Source organism: Ammospiza nelsoni, chromosome 19 (assembly GCF_027579445.1).
Source record: "Ammospiza nelsoni isolate bAmmNel1 chromosome 19, bAmmNel1.pri, whole genome shotgun sequence".
NCBI lineage: Eukaryota > Metazoa > Chordata > Aves > Passeriformes > Passerellidae > Ammospiza > Ammospiza nelsoni.
In genome coordinates this window covers 11,617,707-11,643,063 of record NC_080651.1, presented here as the reverse complement: position 1 = coordinate 11,643,063, position 25,357 = coordinate 11,617,707, and the positions used below count along the sequence as shown (strand labels likewise).

Below are 25,357 nucleotides of genomic sequence, written 5' to 3'. Positions count from 1 at the left end.
ACAGGGCTGAGTTCCTGCTCTCAGTGCTCCTGGGGTTCCACTGCCTGGCTCCGGGTGGGTTTGGGCAGTGAACAGTGCCTGAGCAGGGCTGGGACTCTGCCTTCTGTTCTTTGCTTAAGTCCAAACTTTGCAGCACTTCTGGGAAACAAGGAGGCAGCTGATGAGTCTGTGTTAAATTATTGAACATTCAGACAGTCCTGGTGCAGTGAAAGGGTGGTGGGCTGTGGTGGGGTCCCTCCACACACCATTCCTGCTGTGGTGCTGCCTTGGCTTTGGGATAAGCAAAATCCATTTTTGTAACTGAGTCAATCTTCCTGCTAAGGAGAGCTTTCAACTTTGTGCAATTACTGCAAGGTAATATTAAAAATAATCCTCTTTAACACCTTCTTTGATAGCATAACTCAGTGGAAGGCCTGGGTGTTTACAGGGTTGTCACCCCATGGATCCATCAGTGTGTCGCTGTCAGGGTGGAGGGCCTGGAGTTACTGGGGAGAGCAGTGAGGAGGGAGCAAAGAAAGATGTTGTGTCCCAAATGCAGTGAGAACAAATCTTGCAGAGCGCTTTGCAGGCAGCATCTCTGCTGAGGGGGTGCTCTGATCTCTGCCTTGCATAAATCACGGGTGGGATGCAGCTCCTCCCATCCTGGGTCCCTGTGCTCCCAAATTTATCTCTTGTTTGTGTGATGGGATTTGGGCAGCACGTCCACGGCGTGCCCACCTTTCCTGTTCCCTCCGGGATATTAAAGCTGCCAAACACTGCTCCTCATCCTCCTCCTCCTCCCAGCCATCCCTGTCCCCAGCCCTGTGCCAGAGTTCTCCCCACCCTCCAGGGTATATCCCTTTCCCATTCGTTTGTGGCTTGCTTTGAATCCTGCAATTATTGTAACAGGAGTTTAATGCCATTGTCTGTGCAGCCAGCACAGTGAGTAACCTGTGTGTAACCCTGAGGCTCTGAGGAGGGAGCAGCTGTTGCACTGGTTGGAAGCAGAGAAGTTTTACTTTGGTTGCTGGTGTCCCATGGGCTGGGAGGATTTGTGTTTTGCACAGACAGAACGGGAGCAGCACTTCGGGTGGTTTGGAAGGGTTGGGGAATCATTTCAGGGCTGCTCTGGAACGGCTGGAGAAGCATTTGAAGCATTTGGCTTGAGCAGAGCCTCTTCCACAGCTGCCATTAATCAACAGCCCTTGCTTGTGGAGAGCAGGAGGGTTGAGGTTTCACGTTGTGGTTTTTGTTTGGGAAAGTTGGCAGAGCTTTGGATGGTTTGGGTGGTGTTGGCTCTGTGGCTCTTTCCAGCAGCCTGATTTTAGAAGCATCAAAAAGAGATTTCATTTTAATCTACTCCAATCTCTTTTCAAATTTTTTGTTTGTTCTTTCTGATAACACTTAAAGCCTTTGAGATCTGACCTCACAGGGCTGCTTTGGGCACTTCTGTAGCAGTATTAGTGCTGCTGACCTAAAATTACTGTGAGGAGCTCGGCATCTTCTGTGTGTGCTGCTGCAGTGAGTGACCCTCAGAATCCGTCTGTGGGCAGCCAAAATCAGAGCAGTTGTCTCTGCTCCCTGAACCATTCTCCTGCATAGTAAAACACCTCAAAGGCCCTGTGCGCTGACACTCTCCAGTGCTGCAGAAACTCCTTCAGGTGCTTTTCCCATTTCTCCCTGGAAACAGGGAATATTGAGCACTCCTGAGCCAGATAGCACTGCCCGCTTTCCCGGATGGTCACAATTCCAGTTTCCCTTGCTGTTCCTGAGGATAACCTGTGATTCCCTCTCTCCCTGCAGGCAAGCCTGGGACCTTGCTGTGGACATTTGCCTCTCCCAGCTGCCCACCATCATCGAGGAGGGAACTGCCTTCAGGGTGAGTGGGCGCTGTCCCAGGGTTGTTAACAGGAGTCACTGGGGGTTTTTCTGCTTTATTTAATCTCAGAAAACAAAAAATTTTAATATTCTATTTAATTTAAATTCCTTTATTCAGAATGGATTTTTCCTGATATTCCTTTGACATTCCATGAAGTGAAACTTCAAGTAATAATTGCTGTACAAGCTCAGGTCCCTGCTCCACCCTGATGTCTCTCTAATTTCAGCAGCATTTTTGCAGTTTATTTATATTCCCAAACTTCCCCAGGTTTTTGGCTGTAATTGCAGCAGGAGAACTGTGGGCTCCTGCCAGGCTGGGGGCTGATGAGGATGCCCTGAGGCCTTTATCCTCCCACCCTTCCTTCCTCACTCTGTGCTCTGCTTTACAACGTAGAAAATACTATTTTTCCTCTCCTGGCTTACGTTCATTTTTACTTTCAGTCTCTAACAATGCCATTGGAGGCCTTTTTTATTAGTGTTAACCCTCAGCTGGGCATTCTCTGTCAATTCAGGAGATTTCTGAATGTTCTGGGGTGGGAAGAGGCAGAGACTGGCTGGGATCAGGCAGGAGGTCACGGACAAGAGTGGCCATTCTCAGCTGGACATCGATTCAGGGTGGGCTGGGAGCAATTTCCAGGCTGCTTTTCGGGCCTGACAAATGGGGTTTGGTGTGGATTTGGGCTGGAGTGGAGGCAGGCTCAGCCTCAGAGAGCAGCCGGGTCCAGCCTGGGTGGTGCTGGCCAGGAGCAGGGAAGGGACAGTGCCCGTGGTCACTGTGGCCACTGGCAGGGCTGGGCAGCAGCTGGGTGAGGCACAGGGACCTGCTGGGGGCTGCCAGTGCAGCCTGGCCTGGCACAGCCTCGGGGCTGGGGTGCATCAGCGGCACATCTCAAACCTCTCCTGGCTGTTCCAGGCTGTTCCTGCCTGCTCAGAGCTGGCAAACACAATAACCTGGTGGGGAAGGGGCTGGGGGCTCCCAGTGCTCCCATAGGGATGGGTCTGGGCTGGGTTTCTCTCCCTCCTCCATCTCTGCCCTCCCTCCTTCCCCACTGATTCATGTTTCTCTGTGGGTTCCTGCTGAGCGCTTTGGTCAGTGCATTGTCACCCCGGGTTTGCAGCACATCCTCAGGGTGATGGATGGATGAGGAATTTGTTCTCATTGCACCTGGGCTGTGCCTGCCTGGCTGGGGCAGAGGCAGCTCTGAGTGCTGCTGCAGGAGTGAAACGGCCTCTGCAGAGCAGATAAATCCTCTGCTGCTCCATCTGCTGCTCTGGGGAGAGCAGCCAGCTTCCCCAGGACCTTTGTGCTCACTTTTCCCCTTTCTCTCCCCTTCCCTCCTTCTCCCCACCACATTTAAGGGATGTGTGTCTGCTCAGTCTTTGGGGAGGTTTTGCGCCTTTAGAAACCCCGAGCAAACACGAGTCAGTTCCGAAGCACAAACCTGGGAAACGGTGAGGGCCAGGGGTGCCAGAGCTCCTGCCTGCCCTCCCTGGTGTTTAACCCAGGCTGCTGTCCCTGTCTGCTCCCCCAGCACAGCCCCTTCTTCGCCGAGCAGCTCACGGCATTCCAGGTGTGGCTGACCATGGGTGTGGAGAACCGCAACCCCCCGGAGCAGCTGCCCATCGTGCTGCAGGTCAGTGCTGGGCCTGGGGGGGTCCCTGTCTGTGCAGGGGTGTCCTGTCTGTGCCAGGAGTGTCCCTGTCCATGCCAGGGGTGTCCCTGCCTCTCCCTGTCTGTCCCAGGGGGGTCCCTGCTATGCCATGGGGGTCCCTGCCCGTGCCACGGGTGTCCCTGCCTTTCCCTGTCCGTACCAGGGGTGTCCCTGTCACTCCCTGCCCATGCCAGAGGGATCCCTGCCTCTCCCTGTCCATGCCAAGGGTGTTCCTGTCCATGCCAGGGGTGTCCCTGCCTGTCCCAAGGGTGTCCCTGTCACTCCCTGCCCATGCCAGGGGTGTCCCTACCTCTCCATGTCTGGCTCTGCTGCCTCTCTGAGAGCAGCACATCTTCCTTGTCCCTCCTCTGGCACCTCCTCTGTGTCCCAGCTCTGTCAGGCAGAGACTTTTATCTTGCCATTTGCAGAAAGTGGAAGTTACTGCAGCATAAATCGTTTGGAAATGTCTTTTATCCCTCTGGTACAGCCTGGGGAGTGCTCCCTTTAATGTGGGGCTGGAGCCCTGCTGCAGGAGCACCCAGCTCTGCACAGCTGCAGGGTGGGGGACACTGCTCAGATGAGGCAGAGCTCTCGTGTTGGAAGGAGAGGAAATCCAGGGGAAGCAGATCTCAGTGTTTGAGGTGATGTTCCATGGCAGGGCCAGGATTGCAGCTGTCATCTGCAGCCTGCTCTGGCCTCCCCTCCCCTGCAGTTTGTGCTGACAGAAATAATACAGACCCCAGCCAGGCACCTGTGGGCAGCACAATTTAAAGCTTTTCTCTTAAAGGAATGTTCCTTGTCCAGGGATCTGGGAGGAGAGTTTCCTTCCCTGTCAGCTGGGCCTGTGACTGACAGCACCATCCATCTCTGCAGGACCAGATTTTAATTTCCTGAGTCTCCCAAGCCTTGGGAGATGAGGTGGATAAGCAGATGTGTGGTTTGTCTCTGTCACTGCCATGGAGGCAGGCAGGATTGTGCTCCAGCTCCAACTTTGCTGCTTTCCAAGGGATTGTTTGGCACCAGCAGGCTGTGCAGGAGCGTGACTGCAGTGGAACTGAGAGGTCACCTGGCAAAGGAACCTGTGTTCCTGCCTGGAGCAGTCTGAGCCGGGACAGTGTAATTGTTGTTATAATTATAGCACATTAATTGTACAGTGCAATGAGATGGGCTGGTAACGGGTCTGAGCATCCTGAGAACCCAAACCCAGCTGATCCAGGGCAGGAAGGGAGGGAGTTTCAGACCCCAGGGAGAGGGAGCAGCAGCAGCAGCACACACAGCCTGGCCAGCTTTGATCCCTGTGGGATTCACTCTGTGGCATCTCCTGTGCACAGACACTGCAGGCCTGACTCCATCCTGCCTCTGTGAGGAGCTGCCTGCTAAAACACAGCCTGTGCCATGGCCCTGAGCCCCTGTGTCCTGGCTGGTCCCTAATTTGGGTGTTGGGTGGAATTAACTCCCCATTTCTGCTTGGTGATGCAGGGCTGGTGTGGGGGGTGGCACAGCAGCACCTCCAGCATCCACCAGAAGGAATAATGGAATGAAAGAGATGTCCCCCATCCTGCCCCCAGGCTCTGCAATGTCTCAGCCTGGGCTCAGGGTGTTGTGCAGAGCCACTGGGGAGCTGGGAATGGGAAATCCTGCGAGGCCAGGGCTTTGTTTGGGGTGACAATGGCAAACCAGAGCCTTTCCCAGTGAGTCCCAGAGCCTTTCCAGTCAGCCCCAGAGTGCTCTGGGGGGATGTGCTGAGAGGGCAGAGTGTGGAGCTGGGGGTTCCCCCAGGCATCCTTTGCAGTCAGTTCCCTTTCCTGACAGAGTTTGGGTCCCTTAGTTTCTCTGCAGGCTGCAGGGTGCCAGCTGTGCCATGTCTGTGCCCCCTGCCAGCTCCTGCTGCTGCCCCAGCCCTGTTCCAGCCTCCCCTGCTCTCTGCTCCTGCTGCAATCCCCAGTGCTGCCCCTGTTATTGCTGGGCTGCCTGATGGGATAGGCTGGTGCCAACCAGGGCAGGATGACCAAAGTCCTCTCTCCTGTCACCTGTCCTGGGATCTGAGCTCTGATATTCAGTGAGCCCACAGCAGCAGTTATCACATCCCCCTGCTCTCTTCTGGACTTTTCCTGCACCACCTCAGTGCCCAGTACCAGTCACCCAGAGTGTGAGATGTGAGCCAAGCAATTTAGTTATTCTTCAGTATTAAACATGAAAAATAATCTCATTTCAATATGCAGCATGCAAACACACTGAGGAGGGGATGGAATTGGGGAGGTAAATCAAGGAGCCTCTTTCCCTGAGATCCATGCTGAAGGATGTTCCTCAATTTAAACTGAGGATTAAACGTTGCATTCCAATATCTTACATCTGTTAAGGAGATTAAGAACTGCAAGTCTATCTGTTAATATTTCACACCAGGCTAGGTATAAGCCAGCAAAGCACCACCTCATTAGCGTTGTCAGACTCCGTTTTAATGAGATTTTTATTAACGACCAACATGACCTTTTGCTCCCTCTTAAGTCTGTGCTATTGATTTGCCAAGGAAAGCAAAGCCTCTCCCTGTGCTCCTGAGCCTGGGGAGCAGAGGGAGCCTGGGCTGAGCTGTCCCTTGGCTCCTGCTGCAGGAACCACCCAGGGAAAGGCAGCTGGGACCCTCAGGGATTGCTGCACCAGGGACATAGCAGGGTGCCAGGCTGTCAGAGACCCTGCACAGGGGCATTGCAGGGTGCCAGACTGTCAGAAACCCTGCACAGGGGCATTGCAGGGTGCCAGAGACCCTGCACAGGGACATTGCAGGGTGCCAGGCTGTCAGAGACCCTGCACAGGGGCATTGCAGGGTGCCAGAGACCCTGCACAGGGACATTGCAGGGTGCCAGAGACCCTGCACAGGGACATTGCAGGCTGTCAGAGACCCTGCACAGGGGCATTGCAGGGTGCCAGAGACCCTGCACAGGGACATTGCAGGGTGCCAGGCTGTCAGAGACCCTGCACAGGGGCATTGCAGGGTACCAGGCTGTCAGAGACCCTGCACAGGGGCATTGCAGGGTGCCAGGCTGTCAGAGGCCCAAGAGAAGTAAAGAGAGTGGTAAAGAGAGAGAAGGCAAGAACGTGGTAAAAAGGAGGAGAGGAAGAGTAAAGGAGTAAGAGAGAAGACGAAAGAGTAAAAGAGAGAATGAGGGGTTCCTGTTACAGTAAATCTTCTGTGCTGAATATTCTGATTCTCACCAACCAATCTAATACAAAATACAAATCCTATAGCATTTACACACAGCCTATAAGAATCATTACATTACGACACTGTGTTACATTTTAAATCCTAAAAACTCCTCTTTGGGCCCTTCTGCCAAGCTGCAGGGTCTGCTGTGACCCTTGGGCCTGTCTGCAAGCAGAGGGTGTTGTTCCATCAAAAGGGGATCTCCTTCAGCCGGCCACACCATTGTTTTCCAGTTGTTCAGTAACTGAGGGATCTCAAAGCTTGCTTTCATTTCAATCTCACTCACAGTTTCATATTCCCAAAATCTTTTCCCATGCAGTCATATTGGTAAGGCTGTCCTGTTTGCCGTCCCCCAGGCAGTGACCCCTTGTCCCTTGCTGTCCCTGCAGGTGCTGCTGAGCCAGGTGCACCGGCTGCGAGCGCTGGATCTGCTGGGCAGGTTCCTGGACCTGGGGCCCTGGGCTGTCAGTCTGGTGCGTGGGGGCTGCCCGTGGGCTCCATCCCTCCCTCCCTGTGCCCTGCAGGGCGATGGGTGCATGCTGCCTGAGGGCAGGGAGCTGGGCAGCACAGCACAGCCCTGACAGTGAGCCGGCCGCGTGCTGGGAAAGGGAGAGGTGTCACAGTGTCACACGGGCTCGTGTTCATCACACCCTGCCCAGTGCAGCCAGGGGAGCTCCCAGGGAGCAGCTGAGTGGGAAATAATGTCAGGGACAAACCAGGAGGAAATGTATAAAATAAATAGCCAAAAAAGCACATGCGTTTATTATGTGTTCTTTCGGCTTACTGGCTGCATCATTTTCTTCTCCTCCTTGATCTGTTTGGTGTCTGGGTTTTACAAGCTCTTGTGAGCAGGCAGCAGCTGCATTCTGCAGTTTGCAAAGTGGCAGCACAGTGTGGAGCATAAATAAGAATTAAACAGGAGCAGTTTAAAGCACTCCCGTAAATGGAGCTGTTTGATGATAAAAGTGATGAAGATGAAGCAGCAGCTGGTCCTGGAGCAGCTCAGTGATGGCACTTTGTAGTGCTGGGCTTTACCTCCTCCTGGAGAGACCTGGTAATTCCCAGAGGGAAGGCTGGGATTCCTGAACGCTGTGTTGAGCTGGGAGAGGCAGCAGGGCTGAGGGAGGTGAGGATGAGGAGCACAAAACAGCCCAGGTGTGAGGAGAGGAGGCTGGGCTGGGTTAACTCAGGGTCTCCATGGACCAAACGAGTCTGGAAGTACCTGGTGCCATTCAGGGTGAAAATAACAACAGACAAACACTGGGGATCCCCTCTTTTTGGGGAATTACTTCCTAGCAGGTTTCTCAGCTGTGTCTGTAACAATGCTGCACCCTGGGCCCTGCTGAGTGATTTGGGTTTTACTGACAGGGATTTGCTCTCTCCCTCCAGGCCCTCTCTGTTGGCATCTTCCCCTATGTGCTGAAGCTGCTGCAGAGCTCAGCCCGTGAGCTGAGGCCTCTCCTGGTGTTCATCTGGGCCAAGATCCTGGCAGTGGACAGTGTGAGTATTCCTGCCCCAGGCACAGCCCTGCTGCTGGGCTTGCACATAAACAATGCAGCTGGTGAGTGACTGCAGGTGAATTTGTGGAGTGCTGTCTCTGACTCAGTGGTTTGGGGGTGCAATTAGTGGAGCACTGTACAATTGTTAGGAGAGGTGCTCACATTCATTCAGGCACAATTGGAAGTCCATGTGGAATGTCTGAACTGCTGTGGATGTTGGATCTCTCCTCTTTGGGGGTTATTTTTGTGTCTCTCCTGCACTTCAGTATGGAGCACAGCACTGAATTCGTGAAGGTTTTCCTGCTGTTGATCCAGCATTGTCAGGTTTAGTTTTATGACAATATTTTCATTAACATGCTAAGAGGATTTGGGAAAGCAAAGAAAATGAGAACTATTCATCTCAGAGCTCTTCTGGAAAGCTCATTCGTGGTGCCTCAGCCCCAGGTGTGTGCAGGGCTCAGGTGTGATTCCCATGTGCTGTCCTGCCCCTCACACCTTCCCTCCCATGCTCTGGCACTGCCTCACTTGTTAGTAGGCTGAGCTTTACAGCAAAACACACCAAAACACCACTCTGAACGGGTGGGTTTGGGTTTCTTTGTGCTGTTTCACTCCCCTATTCCAGCAGCACATGGTGGGAGTGGGAGGGAGCGGGAGGAGGTGCTGAGGATGCTGCTGGGGGGGCACAGGCAGCAGCTCCCTGCAAGCAGAATATGTGCTGTGAGCCTGGACTGGCACGGGCAGCCTGCAGCCTGGCTGGGTCGGGCTGTGCTCCCACTGCCACAGGAGCTGTTTATTCCCTCAGCAGGAGCAGGAGGAGGTGTCAGTGCTGCTGGGCTGCCCTGTGTTGCCAGCATGGAGGGGTCCAGGTGTGTTCCTGCTCCCTCCTGAGCCCCAGGGGCTGGGCAGCAGGGGCAGGGCAGCACGGTGGCCTGGGCAGCTCCCTGTGCTGCTGTCCAGGGGGAAGGCACCCCCACCCCACTAATCCCTGCCCTTATCCTAATCGAGACAACAAGCCTGCTCATTCTCCCATTAGCACTGGGGGAATGCCTGACAGCCAAGCTCACTGCAGGCCACCTTCTCATCCAGCTCATCTCTGCACCCACAGCAGCCTTGTTCCCCACAGTAGCAGCAGTTTCACTCCTAACCTTACTAGTTCTCAGCTTACTAACTACCCTCGAGGTAGCAGTAGTGATAATCCAAGCCTATGTTTTCGTACTCCTGCTGAGCCTCTGCCTGCCCAGGAGCTGTTTCTGTGTGAGGAACACACGGTGCTGACCCTGGCAGGCTCTGAGAGCAGCCTGGGCTGAGCAGGGCTCGGGGAAGCCTCTCCTGTAGCTGCAGCCTGGCAGCAGTCCAGGCCCTCTGCTCCTGGCTCTGCCAAACCAGCAGCTTCCCTCTCCTCAGCACTAAAATATTCCCTTGCATCTCTGCCTTGCCACCCCCCCTCCCCTTTCAGCAATCAGTTCCCTCCTTCCCCTTCTCCTCCTGATGAAAAATGCATGATCCTGTCCCGTGCCACAGGGAGCTGTGCCAAGTCAGGGCTTCCTCCTTTCCATTTTCACTTTCTCCACGTGGATCCTCTCAGAGTGACCCCAGAAGTGGAGCCTGAACTGGTGTGTCAGCCCAGCCCTGAGTTCCCCCTGTGCCCCCAGGGGCTGCTCTGCAGCCTGGGCTGCCTCTGGTGGGACACACAAATTCCTGGGGAGGTTCAGCGTGCCCCAGAGGTGGCTGCTCTGGCTCCTGCCCACACAGGGCTCCCATTTCCTGCTGTCTGTGGCACTCTGGCAGTGCCAGAGGCTTCCCTGCCCTGCCCCTTGTCTGGTGCAGCCCACAGGAAGGGCTTGAGCTTCATCTGGCTTCTCAAATGGAAACAAGGTGGGAGAAAAATGAGAAATGAAAGGTTTGTGGGTCATTGGAGGAAGGAATGTGTGTGTTGTGGTTCTCACTGTGCTTTTCTTGTCTCTCTTCCAGTCGTGCCAGGCTGACCTGGTGAAGGACAATGGGCACAAGTATTTCCTCTCAGTCCTGGCAGACCCCTACATGCCAGTAAGGACAAGTCACATTTATTCAGGCTCTTTGGCATTTCCTTGCCTGTTTTAGCTGGTGTTCTGCAGTTCTGGTGCCATGTAGGGCTGCCTCCCCTGCAGTGGCACCCAGAGCTGGGCTGTGGGCACGGGCACCACCCAGCCCGGGCTGTGCAAACTGCTCTGGGCTTCTCAAAGCAGGGGGTTGCAGCTGGGGCTCCAGGTGCCTGCTGGAGCAGGGAACTGCCCCACAGCTCTGGCAATTCCCTCTGCAGCAGCTGGGTTCCCATAAGGGTGTTTGGGGTCTCCCCAGAGCTGGCTGGGAGCATGCTGGGGTGTAACAGGGCCTAGAAATGGGAAGGAAAGCTGGGATTTTCTCATTCTTTCCCATGGCACAACCTGCTCTGGGGCTGATGCCCTGTTGGAGGGTGGGCTGTGGCTGTTCTGCCCCCAGCTCAGCTCACTCCGTGCTGTTTTCAGGCTGAGCACAGGACCATGACAGCGTTCATCCTGGCTGTGATTGTCAACAACTACAACACGGGGCAGGTGAGTCCCAGAGCCCTTCCCCTCATCATCCTCTGCCACCTCTCTGTGCCTCGTGCCTGGCTTTGTGCAGCTGTCCTGGCTTGCACTAAACCTGAGCTTGGAAACAGAACCGGGACGTTGGTTTTTGTTATTTCTGTGTGGATGAAGAGAAGAACTGGCCTGGAGATGTGACAGGCATTCTGTACCCAGCCCCTGGCAGTGGGGCACAAGGACAGGGTCCCTGCACAGCCACTGGCACAGGAAGGGTTCTGGTGCTGTCCTGATGGCTGGGAATGCTCTGTGCATTGAGCCATAAACCCCGGGGCTCTCACAGGTGCAAGGAACGTTTCCAAAGAAGAAAAACCAAGCTTTATGCATTGCAGAAAGCATTTTAATGCTCAACTATCTAATCAGCTCTAGCTGCCTTTCCCTTCGTGCTGCTGGTGTCTGTAACAAAATCAGTCTGGAACCACTGAACGATTATTTTCTCTTGGCTTCCTGACTCCTTCAGAAACAGTCTGGTTGTGCGGGGACGGGGTGGGAAGCTGTCATCCCAAACAAAAGGCTCGGTTTGTGTTGCAGGAGGCGTGCCTGCAGGGGAACCTGATAGCGATCTGCCTGGAGCAGCTGAACGATCCCCACCCGCTCCTCAGGCAGTGGGTGGCCATTTGTCTGGGCAGGATCTGGCAGAACTTCGACTCAGCCAGGTGGTGTGGAGTGAGAGACAGCGCCCATGAGAAGCTCTACAGCCTCCTGTCGGACCCAATCCCAGAGGTAAAACTCCAGCTCTCCTGTGAGCCCCACTGGAGCTGGCAGGGCTGGAGTTCTGCAGAGCAGGGCGCTCTGAGCTTTGGGTTTGTGTGTCTGGTTCAGAGAAGGAGCTTGCTGCTGTTTCTGCGAGGTGATGCAAATGAAACAAGCCCAAAAATCAAAATTTATCACCCTAGGAAAGGAGCTCCCAAGGAAATGTGGAGGGAGTTCACAGAGCCCCAAACCCCTGGGACCTGGGCACTGCAGTGCCATGGTTTTTGCTTCCTTGCATCAGAAGCTGTTAAAAATGTGGTCCCAGAACTCACTGTGTTTTGCAAAAATCCCTCTGGTCTTTTTGTCCAAGTAAGAAAACTATTCTCCCCTGCTCATTGTGGAAATGCATCTTTAATTGGCTGTGGTTTACCTCTGTGGCACTCCCAGGAGAGGAGGGATTGTGCAGGGCCTGGCAGTGACTGACAGAGCCCAGCACACCCAGCACACCCTGGGAGAAGGGAGCTGAGATAGACAGCTCTGATAACGTGCAGGGATTGGGGATGAGATCCCCTCCACATCCAGCTCTGTCATCCTCCTCCTCTTCTTGTCCCTGGCCCCATCCTTCCCACTTTCAGAGCACTGTTTCTGCACAGGTGAGGTGGCTTTCCAAAGCTCTCCCTGATTTTTCTCCATTTTTCCATAATCTAAGCCCATAACTGAAGACTGTAGTCAGTACTCCTGTAAAAGATCCACATCCCAACAGAGGCTGTGTGTACCTAATTCCTGTTAATTAATATTCAAGGCAGCACCAAGTGGAAGAGCCACCCATGGGAAGGTCACTGAGTATTCTGGGAAATTAACCATATCCTGCATCTGTGGATGCTTAAAACTGAGTTTGCTGAGGCTGCTGGGGCTGCTGCTCCCCAGGGCCTCCCCTGACCCAGCAGCTCAGGTGTGACCGTGTTCACAGGGGTCCCAGGATGAGGGAAGAGATGAGGATCTGACTCCATGTTTCAGAAGGCTTGATTTATTATTTTGTGTTTATATTATATTCAAACTATACTAAAAGAATAGCAGAAAGGATTTCATCAGAAGGCTGGCTAAGAGTAGAAAAGGAATGAATAACAAAAGCTTGTGACTGACCGAGACAGTATGGACAGCTGACAGTGATTGGCCATTAATTACAAACAACCACATGAGACCAATCACACATGCGCCTGTTGCATTCCACAGCAGCAGACAATCACTGTTTACATTTTGTTCCTGAGGCCTCTCAGCTTCTCACGAGAAGAAATCTTAAAGAAAAGATTTTTCATAAGACATGTTTTATGAAACTCAGGTTTGCAGCACTGACCCAGCAGCTCAGGTTTGAGCACAGACCCAGCGGCTCAGGTTTGCAGTGCTGCTGTGTGTGGGGATAACTGAGACCCAGAGGGGACAGGCAGGGCTGTTCTTTGTGCCCCCAGGTTCGCTGTGCTGCAGTTTTTGCCCTGGGCACCTTCGTGGGGAACTCGGCAGAGCGCACGGACCACTCGACCACCATCGACCACAACGTGGCCATGATGCTGGCCCAGCTCATCAACGATGGCAGCCCCATGGTGCGCAAGGTGAGGGGATCTACAGCTCTCCTTCAGCTGGGAACTGTGCTGGGACTGTGCTCCGGGGCTGCCCCTGCTCCCTGAGGCACGGCCTGTGCAGGGAATGAGGGAGCTCTGGCCAGGGAAAAGCCTCCCTGCCTTTAAACCCCTCACAGTGGCTCTCCTGTGGTAGCAAACCCCCAGCCAGGTAATAATTATTGACTCCATCATCCAGAAGGCATGAAAGACACTTTATTGTTAGCAATCTACAGTTCTTCTAGAAACAGTGGTGGAACTAAGACCTGGTTGGTCTCAAAGTGAAAATTTTTCACACACTATTGGTGGCTATCAATAACACACTCTAGAGAACCATTATCTATAAACAGTGGTTGCAGAAAGAGAGATAATAATTGTTTGAATTCTTTTCCTCTAAGTTTCTCTCAGCTTCTAGCCAGCTTCCCAGGATTTTTCTGGGAAAGTCTGTGCCTGCTCTCTGTGGCCAGAGAGCTGCTGCCACCCTCCCCAGCTTTGGGAGAGCTACAGTTTCTGAGGCACCATCGTACATCAATAGTACATTAAATGGTTTTTGACATTCTGGATTGTTTTTGAGGGCTGTTCTGAAGTGTCCTAATGTTTGTGTTTACTTTAGTGGAACATCAACACCCTGGCAGTTGTCAGCAGCATTGCAAAGATTCATTTCTGTTGTCTCGTTCCAGCATTTAATCAGTTTAATTCAGGAGGGAGCTGCGTGTCACACGGAATGCTCTGGGAGATTCATAAATCTCTCCTTGAGAGATCAGTCCCTGAGCAGAGACAGCAGCCAAAGGCAGCTCTGTCTCCTGCCTGCTGTTCCCAGGGGCTGGGCAGTGCCATGGGGGCTCAGTGCCCCCTGCCCTGGCACAGCCCTGGCTCTGAGGGAGCCACACACACCCCGTGGGCTGGGCCAGGTCAGTGGCATTTTATCAGTCTGACAGACTGTCAGAATCAGCCACAAACGCCAGGGTGGTTTGGGCTGGAAGGGACCCTAAAGCTCCTCTCATGCCAAGCCCTGCTGTCCTGGGCAGGGACAGCTCCCCTAGGGCAGCTGCTCCAAAGGGAGGGAGCCAGGTAGGAAAGGCTGTGAGGAGTCAGGTGTGAGACACAGCCCTCTGCCTTTCTGCAGCTCAGCCCTTGAACTGAGGGAGAATTTCCACCCTGGATGGCCACCCAGTCACACTAGCGGTGTTGGTCAGTGTTTGCCCTCAGTGCCTTGTTTCTCATGAGATGTTTCTTGTGCTCTTTCCCCAGGAGCTGGTGGTGGCCCTGAGTCACCTGGTGGTTCAGTACGAGAGCAATTTCTGCACCGTGGCCTTGCAGTTCATAGAGGAGGAGAAGAATTACCCTCTCCCTTCTCCAGCTGCTCCAGGTGGGGCTGGGCTTTGGCTGGCCAGGAGATCCAGGGCCTGGAAGTACTTGGGGATTATTTAAGGAGTTTGCCCAACACAGTGAGCTTCTTGTGGGTGGGGGTTTATTAAAGAGCCCTGTTGTGCCATGGTGGGGACAAGGAGGGGACACCTGGTGTCTGTTGAGCCCTGTGAGATGTTACACTGGGGAAATCCATCCTGCACTGAGTCCCCACCTCAGCCTTGGCTGCAGCTCACCAGGAGCCCCTGCCCATTCAGAGAGAGGCTGCTCAAGGCAGCTCAGGCTCATTTTCTGTCTCCCCTCTGGAGCCACACGTGAACGTTCAGTGTCACAGTGACCTGCTGAGAGCTCCAGCACACCATGAACCAGCCCTGCTGCTGGGAGGGCCAGACAAGGAGGGGAAGAGCTCTGAGCCTCTGGCCCCATCCCTTTTGTTGTGTCTGAGGTTTTGTGTGAGGAGTGAGATGTCCTGGTGAAGTTGTCTCTGACCTCACCTTTCCTTTAGATGTAAACTGCAGTGGGAATCTTAAAGGGTAACAGGAGGATCTTGGAGACCAGACTGTGTGCTGTCTGCACAGAGTGGTTTGCTCTCCCTGTCCTGTGAATATCTGAATCATACTGGAAAATGAGCTCCTCCCCGTTTGCTGCAGGAGATAAACACTGCCTGTTTACAGGGCTTTCCACAGGGCTTTTCCTGATCCAAAAGAATCCTGAAGTGGGACACTCTGGGAGCACTGGGCCCCCACCACAGTGCAGCCACTCTGCAGGGAAACAGAGCAGCTCCTCTGAGCCCATGGGACATTAATATGATTTAAATCAGGCCTGAAATTTGGTCAGGAAACCAGAATTTTCATAGCTCCTGATGATGAGCAAATGCAGGGGGGTTTGATGAGCAGCAGCAGAGAGGAGCTGGCCAAGACTGCCTCAGGCTGTCCTGACACAGGGGCTGGGCAGTGGCAGAGAGGAGTCACCAGGGCCCCTGGGAGGCCCTGGCAGGGCTGGGCTCACCTGGCCTTGCTGGATGTCCCAAACTGCCCTCCTGGACAGCAGAGATGGGATCCGTGCTGGATCCATGGCCATAGTGCGTCCCCGTTTAGCCTGACAGAGAATGAAAAACTCTGTGCACATCAGGGCTGTTTTAATGACCCGTTTGCATCAGTCTGACAGACTCAGAATCAGCCACAGAACCCCAGGATGGTTTGGGCTGGAAGGGACCCTAAAGCTCAGCTCATTCCAAGCCCTGCTGTCCTAGGCAGGGACACCTCCCATAGGGCAGGGAGGTTAGTGGGGCACTGACCCAGCTTTGGGGCTGGCTTTGGTGCCAGCCATGGCCTTGCAGGGTCCTGGCATTTCAGTCTTGGAGAAACCCAGCAAAGTTTGAAATTTTCAGGTTGGTTACCCCAGCCAGGGCGAGTGGCCGCATACAGAGGCCATTTCCCAGGGGAAACAAAGCCATTTGCCCAGGCTCTGGGTGTCACTCGCACGTGGCACTGGGGGCTCTGAGGCCAGCTCAGCATCACTGCTGCCCTCGCCTTGCCTTGCAGAGGGCGGGAGCCTGACCCCGGTGCGGGACGGGCCCTGCACGCCGCGGCTGCGCTCCGTCAGCTCCTACGGCAACATCCGCGCCGTCACCAGCGCCAGGAGCCTCAACAAGAGCCTGCAGAACCTCAGCCTCACCGAGGAGAGTAAGGCAGCTCCCTGGGCCCCTGGGCCAGCCAGGGAATGTCCTGTGTCCCTGTGCCAGCCAGGGCACCTGCCCTGTGCCCCCTGTGCCAGCCAGGGAACGTCCTATGTCCCTGTGCCAGCCAGGGCACCTGCCCTGTGCCCCCTGTGCCAGCCAGGGAACGTCCTATGTCCCTGTGCCAGCCAGGGAACGTCCCCTGTGCCCCCTGTGCCAGCCAGGGAACGTCCTATGTCCCTGTGCCAGCCAGGGAACGTCCCCTGTGCCCCCTGTGCCAGCCAGGGAACCTCCCATGCCCCCGTGCACAGCCCAGGCTGCAGCTGGCGCTTCATCCCGAATTGTCCAGCTCCCACAACCTGGATGAGGAGCCCCCTCATAATTAGTTGCAATTTTCTGGTCATTAGCATTGATTTTCTGAGTGTTTGGGGACTGAAAATGTGCCTGCTGGCTTCCGGGCATAAGTGGATTTTTAACTCAATCTTTTGCCCGTTCTGTGTTTAATCCTTCAGTATGAAAAAGGGGAATTGTGGCTTTGCCCCCTGGGTGAGGGGTTTCCTTCCCTGAGCGTGGCAGGATTTAGGGAAGGGCTATTTTGTCTGGGTGAGAATGGTTCTCCTGCCAGTCCTGGTTCCAGCACCTGCTGTTGTGTCCTGGCAGCTGGGAGCTCCGTGGCCTTTTCCCCTGGGAACCTGAGCACGAGCAGCAGTGCCAGCAGCACGCTGGGCAGCCCTGAGAACGAGGAGTACATCCTGTCCTTCGAGACCATCGACAAGATGAGAAGAGTCAGCTCCTACTCGTCCCTCAACTCCCTCATCGGTGAGCAAAACCTCCCTGCCCTGCCCTGGGGCTCCAGGACATTCCCCTCCCTGCCCTGTGTGCCCGGGTCACCCAGCGCAGGGGTGGCACTGGGAGCTGCTGGCTCCAGGTCTGAGCTGCTCTGAAATCCCGTTGGGAATTCAGGCACCAAAAATGTGGGGGCCACAACAGCTTGGCTTTGAAGCACCTGTAGCTTTTCAAACAGTCTGAGCCATTCTGGCACAGCATCACAGGCACCATGCAGAAGGACCTGGCTTTTGGAATGGCCTCCTTCCAGGGAAAGCAGCATGCACAGGGAAGTGCTGGGGGAAGGCTCTGTGTTCCCTCTCTAATCACTAAATGGGCCCATATTTCACAAATCAGTGCAAAGAGAGTAATTCAGGGAGAAATCACCTTTGCCTTGACCAAAGAAACATTTTCCCTGCTCTGTTTTCTGGGAGAATTAATTGTGATTTGGCCCTCCCCAGCTGAAAGATTCAGGGATTGTAATTACTGAGCCCCTGTGGCAGTTTAAAATCATGAGTTCATTAGGAACTTGATCAGTTAATTTGCTTTTGATTATCAGTAATGACATTGGATCTTCTGAAGCATGGCAGGGATGTTAGGAAATTTCTCTCCATCTTGAGCTAGGACTGGAGTTTTCCCTTTTCCAGTGATGGCTGGTGTGTGTCTCACCAGAGCTTTGCAGCACAGTTGGAAAGGGCTCTGGAGGGGAGCTGGAGGTGGTGAGGGGAACTTTGGAAAGAGAGAGCAGCTCTCCAAGGCCTCCCTCATTCCTGATCCATCAAAGAGCTCAGGCCCAGCTGGAGCTTGGAGAAGTGTTTAAAATTCATGACTCGCACAGAATCCCATTACCTCCCCATTTGCCTGCTGCAAGCCAGGCTTTTCTCATTCCTTCTGAGGCATCACCATCCTCCAGCCCTGTCTCCTGCTCCCCCAGGAGAGGTGCCACCAGCCCCAGCCACCCCCTCAGCTCTGCAGCCCGGGCTAACCCTGCTCCTTAATGTGCCTTGAGCTGCTGCAGGGGGCAGAGACCTGGGCCTGAGGGAGTGCAGTGCTCTGCTCTTGCCTTCTGAGAGAGAAAATGGGGCTGTGGCTCTGCAGAAATGCCTCTGCCAGGGAGTGCAGTGCTCTACTCTTGCCTTCTGAGAGAGAAAATGGGGCTGTGGCTCTGCAGAAATGCCTCTGCCAAGGAGTGCAGTGCTCTGCTCTTGTCTTCTGAGAGAGAAAATGGGGCTGTGGCTCTGCAGAAATGCCTCTGCCAGGGAGTGCAGTGCTCTGGCCTTGTCCTCTGAGAGGGAAAATGGGGCTCTGGCTCTGCAGTAAGGCATCTGAGATGGCCAGAGCAATGGGAAAGGTGTCTGGGGCACGTGGGGAGACTCCAAGTGGAGCAGAAATCTGGTGTGCAAAAGGGAAAGGAGAATTTTTCAGCCCCAGGTTGTGTTCTGTGCTCTGCATTCCTGTCCTAGGCTGATTCACTGATCACAGAATTCCAGAATGGTTTAGGTTATTCCAGAATGGTTTGGGTTGGGAGGGACCCCAAAGCCCACCCAGTGCCACCCCTGCCATGGCAGGGACACCTTCCACTGTGCTCCAAGCCCTGTCCAGGCTGGCCTTGGACCCTTCCAGGGATCCAGGGGCAACCACAACCTCCTTTGCTCCTCTCTGGCAGCTTTAGGAACCTGGCATGTGAGAGATTGTTCTGGATCAGCCTCTTCACTGGCACTGAGGCACCATACAATGGACTTCTTCCCAAAAACTTGAGGAGAACCTCTCCATTCCTCCTTGTCCCAATTTACAAGCAGTTCCTTGGCTAGCTGTGGGCCAAATGTGCCCACTGTGGCTCCCCAAATGCCACCACACAGGCTCTGAGCCGAGCTCTGTGTTCTCTGGCAGCTGCTCCTTGGCCAGACAGGCCAGCACCAGGAGAGACATTTATTTCTGGCCCACTTTTCCAGCTGGCAAGAGGCAGTTTGTGGTTAGTCAACAAAGACATCATTTTGGAAGGGAAGCTGAGCCTTGCTGCTTTTCCATACAGCCACTCATTAATCTTGGTGTCCTGGAAATGTTCAGCTTTAAGATAGGAAAAGGGATGGAATTAAGATGGGGGTTTGCATACCTCGGGGCTGATTATTCATATCCAAACTGCTCCATGAAAGCCTTTGTCCCACAGAGAGCTTGACTGGAAAGATTATCTTAAGGAGTGATCAAAGAAAGAGGAAAGTAAATCTGGGAGCCATGAAATGCAGGGGAATTGTTGTCTGCTCCAGCAGCAGAGGCTGGGGGTAGAGAGCCGTTTGCCACTTCCCAGGGTGTGCCTCAGAGACGGCGGAGGCGGCTGCAGCGAGGATGAGGATAAGGATGAGGAGGGCAGGGGGGGATGTGGACACTGAGGTGCAGGAAACAGAGAGAATTGGGGCAGGGGAGCCTCCTGCTCTGTGTTAATGAGGAGGAGCTGGTCAGCCAGCAGCGTGTGCAGCGGGGACAGGCACAGCAGCAAAACCCAGGGATTTGGGTGGGGTTTGAAAATGGGAACGGCTGCTCAGTTTGGGGCTGCTCAGAGGGGGCTGTGTCCCTGCTGGTGGTGCCTGCCCTGGGGAATTCCTTCTGCTGAGCTGCTCCTGGCTCCTGTGGAGCTGCTCCTGTCCCCTTCACCTGGGGTCCCTCCTGGCAGGAGGGGTTCATGGCATGCACACTGAGCACCTGTGGTTGGCACTGAGGAGAAGCAGCTCCCCACATCCTCAGGGCTGTTCAGCCTGGAATATTTCAGCTGCATTTCCCTGCACAGCATTACCTGTGTGCTGTGTGAGGGTTTCATTCTGGTCCCTGCCCAGGAGCTGAGCTGGGAGCAGGGAGCAGCCTTGGTCTGGCTTTGCTGCCCCATCTGTGGGGCTTCAAACCGCTGCAGAGATTTTTACAGGGGCTTGGAAAGCAGCTCTGTCCCAGGCTGGCAAAGCAAAGGGAATAAATAAAGGCACAGTAAAGCAGTGGGGTTTGCAGGCACTGTGCTCTCCCTGGAGCTGCTGGAGCCCAGCCTGGCCTCAGGGCTCACAGGTGAGCTGGACCCCACGTGTGCAGGGAAAATCCAGCTCAGGGAAAGGCAGGCAGTTTATTTTTGCCATTCTTAGCAGAGAAGGATGGTTTTGTAAACACGAGTCCACCTGCAAGGTGCACTGAGCTGGCTGGGAGTCAGTGACTAATTACAGAGCTGTCTGCTTCCATCAGTGCCAGCCCTGCTCAGCTTCTGGTTTGCATCTCAGGGACACTTTGGGCACTGGGGCCCTGGAGGTGAGATGGAGCTGCTGTTCCTCCTGCTTCTGCCTTTCCCAGGGACTGGAGCTCAGGATCTGGCGGGGAGCAGTGTCAGAAGTGTCACTCCTGCTCTGGCAGTGGGCTGGTGGCAGCAGGAAAGAGCAGCAGCCCTGAGCCCCGGGTGCCTTTGGAGAAATTCCCTGTGTTCTCCTCAAAGGCTGCCAGGTGAAGGGGGAATTGCACTGGCACAGTTCTGCTGAAAGTCTGGTTTTTCCCTGACACTTAGATGTATAAAAAGTGCCGCTGGGTTTCTTGCTCTGTGATCGAGGTGCTTACCAGGGCCCCTGGGAAATCAGCTGGGTGCCCCCCTCACTCTTCCCCCTCTCCCTTTGCTTTTACTCTCTTTTCAAGGGCTTTAAAGAATTGAAGGCATCCAGATTTCCCAGTGGCCCTTATGTAAGAGGCTGGAGTGTGGGAGGCAGAGCTCTGGGCACAGCTCTGGGCACACCTCAGACATTACCTGGCTGCTGCTTCACGAGCTGAGCCTTTCTTCCTCCCACACCTTGTAGCACTTTGCCTCTCTCCCTTCTTGTGCTTCATCTTTCCCCCTTCAGTGTTTCTTTGCTTGGTAATAGAAGCTTCCAGGATTTAACATTGTTATACATTTACAGCCTTTGCAATTTTACTGTATTATATAAATATTATACAATATTACATAAATATATGTTTATGGCCCTTACAATTTACAGCCTTATAACAATTTACATTGTTAGAGGTTTTACAGCCTTGCCAGTGCCTGAAGGGGCTCCAGGAGAGCTGGGGAGGGGATTTCCACAAGGGCCTGGAGTGCCAGGACAAGGGGGAATGGTTTCCATGGCCAGAGGGAAGGGTTACGTGGGGTATTGGGGAGAAATCCTTCCCACAAAGAAGCTGTGGGTGCCCCTGGATCCCTGGCAGTGCCCAAGGCTAGGTTGGAGTAACCTGGGATGGTGGAAGGTGTGGAACAGGCTTCGGGGTCCCCCCCAGCCCAAGCTCTGTAGGATTCTCTGGTTTGTCCCTGGGAAGGTTGGGATCAGCTGCAGGCTCTGCAAGGTCACCCCCAGCACACAAACAGCACGGTCCAGGTGCTCCCTTGTGAGATTCCCAGGTGCAAATGTCAGCAGCCATCACTTGGAGCATCCTTTGGGTGGGACAGAGCCCCTCTGCAGGGGCTGAGAGGGAGGAGCTGGGTCTGGGGGCTGCCTTGGCCCTTTGCAGTGATCTGTCCCACTCTGGGCACCTGGGGCAGAGCAAGGTTCCCCCTTCAGCCCAAGGGCAGCCTGCAGCCCCCTGGAGCTCAGACCTGCTGTGCCCCAGCCTGCTGTGCTGCTGCAGGGACCAGGTGTGGCTGTGCCAGGTGAGGAGCTGCCTGGTGACCAAGGGGCTCTCTCCTCCCAACTTTATATTTAGATGCCTCCAGAAACACGAGAGGAAAAGCAGTAACAGCTTGATCTGTCATTTAGCACTGATTGTGACTCATCTGAAATCTCTATTTTAGCTCTTTTTTGTTGTTAGTGCAACCACTTTAACATTGTCCAAATGGCTGCACTCCCAGCCGGGGCGTTGCACGATCAGGCACCGGCAGGGTCGGAGGCAGAACAACAAATTCTCCCCCAAAAGCAGCAAAATAAAATGTTCACAGGAATTTGTCAGTTGTTGCAAGTGCTTATTAATTTGATTTGTACTTTGAATCTGTCAGTCCCTTCTGCCGAAATACCGAACAGCTGATGGGCTCATTAAATAACAAATTGGAGGAATTGATACAAATGTCAGTAGGAAAGACTGAGCTGGACTTGCTGCTTCCTGAGGGCTCCACTCCTAAAGCTTTGCTTTAAACACTTACTAAACTTGTAGAGTGTGCAAATCCCTGGAGAATTCACTTAAAAAACCCACCACAGTATAGGGCAGTAACCGTGGGTTTACCCCATTCAGTATTTCAGACATTTTCCACTTGGCCTTTGCAGGTGATTTGCTTCAGGAGCCTGGAAAAGCAGGAGTTTGACTGGAGATTATTTAGGGAGTCTTTAATTTATTTTGCTTCCTCCCACTTTGATTTCACAAGCCCTTGCAGAGTTCACAGCCAGGCAAAAGCAAGGCAGAATGCCCATGTGGGATGTTCGTGAGCTCCTCTCTTGATGTTCCCCGAGATGCCATCAGGTTGTTCGGAGTTCTAATGAATTTTCTCACATCAGATCAAAGAACTGGAGCTGATGGATTGTCATGTGCTGCAGGGCTTTGGGGTTTGTTGTGGTTTTTGTTTTCCTAGGTGTGAGTTTCAACAGTGTTTATACCCAAATTTGGAGAGTGCTGCTTCACCTGGCTGCTGACCCCTATCCCGACGTGTCCGACCTGGCCATGAAGGTTCTCAACAGCATTGCCTACAAGGTGAGTGCCTGTGCTCACCTGTGCCTGCCAGCTCTTTGGATGTGGATTTTCTCATGCTCAGGCAAGGCTTAGGCAGACTGACCTGGATGGGTCTGTTGGAGGGCTCTGCCTTTTGCAGAAGGAGCTTTTAATGCTTCACCCTGATAAACTCTGCTCTGAACTCTGATCAGGTAAAATGAACAAATGGGGGAGGGCCCGGGCTTGTTTTAGGGTATAAATGAGGTCTAGATCAGTCCCTGGGATAAACCTTAAGTATCCTTCATTAAATTATCCCTTTGCAAACTGATTTAGATAATGCAAGTGGGACTGGCCTGCAGACTGAAGCCACAACGGCTCTCCAACCCAGGTGAACTAGTACATGTGAGTCAGCATGCAGACCCCTGCCCCTCCTCACCCCAGCCCAGGCTGGGTGCCTAAACCTCCATCCTCATCCCATCTCATCCTGGGGGTGCCAAGATGTCCCTGGAGGTGTCACCCTGGGGCAGAGCTGCTCCCTGCCCGGGCCAGGCCACCCCAGGACATCCTCTCACCCTGTGCCTCCCCTGGCTGGGCACAGAAAGCTCTGTGGGACCCTTTCTGGCCTCTCAAGCATCCAGACCATGAGCCATTGCAATGGGAGCTCTCTTACTGGGCCTTTCCAGGGAATGAGCCCAGATCCTCAGCCCAGGGCTGCAGTAAGAGATGCCAGCATAGTGCACTGCCATCCTAATGCCTCACAGATCTCTGCTTGGAAACCACTTTATCTCTAGAGACAATAGTTACTGACTTGGACTCTGGTTTGTTCGTGCCAGTGAGTGGTAAGGGCTGGGTTTGGGACAGGATTCTCTTGGCAGTGGGGGCAGCAAGCTCAGCCCTTCCCTGGAGAGACAGGGGTACAACAAATGACAGGCTGGAGGTGCCAAACGAGGGCAAGAAGGAAAGGAAAGGGTGGAAAATTTCCCTCTCTCTGCTCTAGATGCATGAAACTGTTTAAGTTCTGTGTTTGGAAGGCTCTCTGCAATATGAGATGTTGCTCCTGCTGTTAAAAGGGACATAAAGAGGAAGCAGATCTGCTTTTCTTGACCCAGATGTGTTCTCAGGAGTTGCTCCCTGGCCAGTGGAGGGGTGGGTCAGTGTCAGCACTGGTGTCCACGCTGCTGTGCCAGCAGGAGCTGTGACCATTGTGCTGTCACATCCCTGGGGAGGGCTGATGGGGGTTCTGTGCTGGCTCTGACACGGGAGGGCCTGGCTGTGCTGTGCTGACCCAAGCCCAGAGCTCTGGGACTCTGCATCTCACCCTGCACGGCTGGGCCAGCTGCTCTGCCCCTGCTTCCTAAGGCAACAGCTCTTCCAGCAGCCTTGGAAAACAGGAAGCATTCCCACTGACAAGGGCTGGATCTGGGGATGCTTCAGGGAACAAAAGTGTTTGTTCTCCTTTGCCTTAGCCCCAAGTGCCCTAAGGACAGCGTCGCTCCTGGGTCGTGCTGTGCATGTGGGGGCTTTGCTTTGGCCAGCACCACCCGCCTTGGGTGGCTTCTGACGAGGCTTTGTGATGGAACCAAACCCCCAAACACAGCAAACAGGCTGTGAGCTGCTCAGCACAGGGGGCTGTGAGGCTCAGACCCTGCCCTGGCTGTTCCCAGTCCCATTCTGGCCATGCCATGAGCAGTGCTGCGGGAGCACGAGAGCTCGAGGCTCTGTGGGAGCTCAGGCAGGAGCTGGCCAGTGTCTGGTGCAAATCAGTGACAATTAAATCCTTGCTAAGTGTGTCCTGAGACCTCTCCTTCGTGCTGCTGGAGCTTGCTGGGTGTGGAAGGGAGCTCTGGACGTGGGCACTGCTCCTCCCCGGTGTGTGCATTGCTGCCCACTCAGGGGCTGAATTTTACCAGTGAATGCAAACAAAAATTGTTTTCCTTGCTTAAACAAAAATACTGCCTCAGGTGATGTAAAACACTTGAATGTTCCAGGGGTTTCATATTTTGGTTTAATTACTGTAAAATTCAGGGAAGGAGAGGCTTTATTTTGGAGCTGGGCCAGCTCAGGTTTTTTTCCATTGGCAGAGCTGAGCAGAACCCAGCTCAGGTCTGGGGGGCCTGGCTGGGGCTGGGGGCTTCAGTAGCAAACTCTCCATGGGGTTCCACATCTGGAGAGTGCTGGGGGACTAAAGATTGCAGAGCCATGGAATGGCTTGGTGGGAAGGGACCTTAAAGCCCATCCTAGGGCAGGGACACCCCCGCTGTCCCAGGGTGCTCCAAGCCCCATCCAGCCTGGCCTTGGGCACTGCCAGGGATCCAGGGGCAGCCCCAGCTGCTCTGGGCACCTGTGCCAGGGCCTGCCCACCCTCCCAGGACAGAGTTTCTCCTGACTGTCCCATCCCAGCCCCTCTGGAGACATCCAAAGTGACACTTTGCTGTGTCACCTGCTCCAGCTGGCCCTGCCCTGGCAGAGCTGTGACCTGGGTGATGTGCAGAGGTCCCTCCCAGGCCCAGTGCTCTGTGATTGTGTGATTGCAGTTCTCAAAGGAGAGCAGCGTGTCCTGCTCAGGATTTTCCTGGAGCCAGGGCCGTGGGTCTGTTCCTCCAGAAGGGCTCAGGGCTGTGCTGGGTGTGAGCAGCCGGTGTGTGGGCAGCCCAGGCGTGCAGCCTTCCTGCAGGAGCTGCTGCTGCTCTGTTCCCCGGCCTCATTAGGCACTGCTGGGCCCCTCCCAGCCTGTGCTGCCCTGCC

General features: G+C 54.2%; 1 protein-coding gene across 1 annotated transcript in view; it reads left to right on the top strand.

The window, feature by feature from the left end:
* The window catches only part of RPTOR (regulatory associated protein of MTOR complex 1), a 101,842-nt gene that overhangs the window by 45,948 nt on the left and 30,537 nt on the right, over positions 1–25,357 (top strand). Inside the window, exons 10-21 of the mRNA XM_059485972.1 lie at positions 1,783–1,858; positions 3,390–3,491; positions 7,098–7,181; positions 8,098–8,208; positions 10,179–10,253; positions 10,712–10,777; positions 11,339–11,530; positions 12,967–13,107; positions 14,365–14,482; positions 16,026–16,166; positions 16,820–16,978; positions 22,536–22,654. Of these exons, the coding sequence (XP_059341955.1) occupies positions 1,783–1,858; positions 3,390–3,491; positions 7,098–7,181; positions 8,098–8,208; positions 10,179–10,253; positions 10,712–10,777; positions 11,339–11,530; positions 12,967–13,107; positions 14,365–14,482; positions 16,026–16,166; positions 16,820–16,978; positions 22,536–22,654 (1,384 nt within the window). The remainder of the gene's footprint in view (positions 1–1,782; positions 1,859–3,389; positions 3,492–7,097; positions 7,182–8,097; positions 8,209–10,178; positions 10,254–10,711; positions 10,778–11,338; positions 11,531–12,966; positions 13,108–14,364; positions 14,483–16,025; positions 16,167–16,819; positions 16,979–22,535; positions 22,655–25,357) is intronic.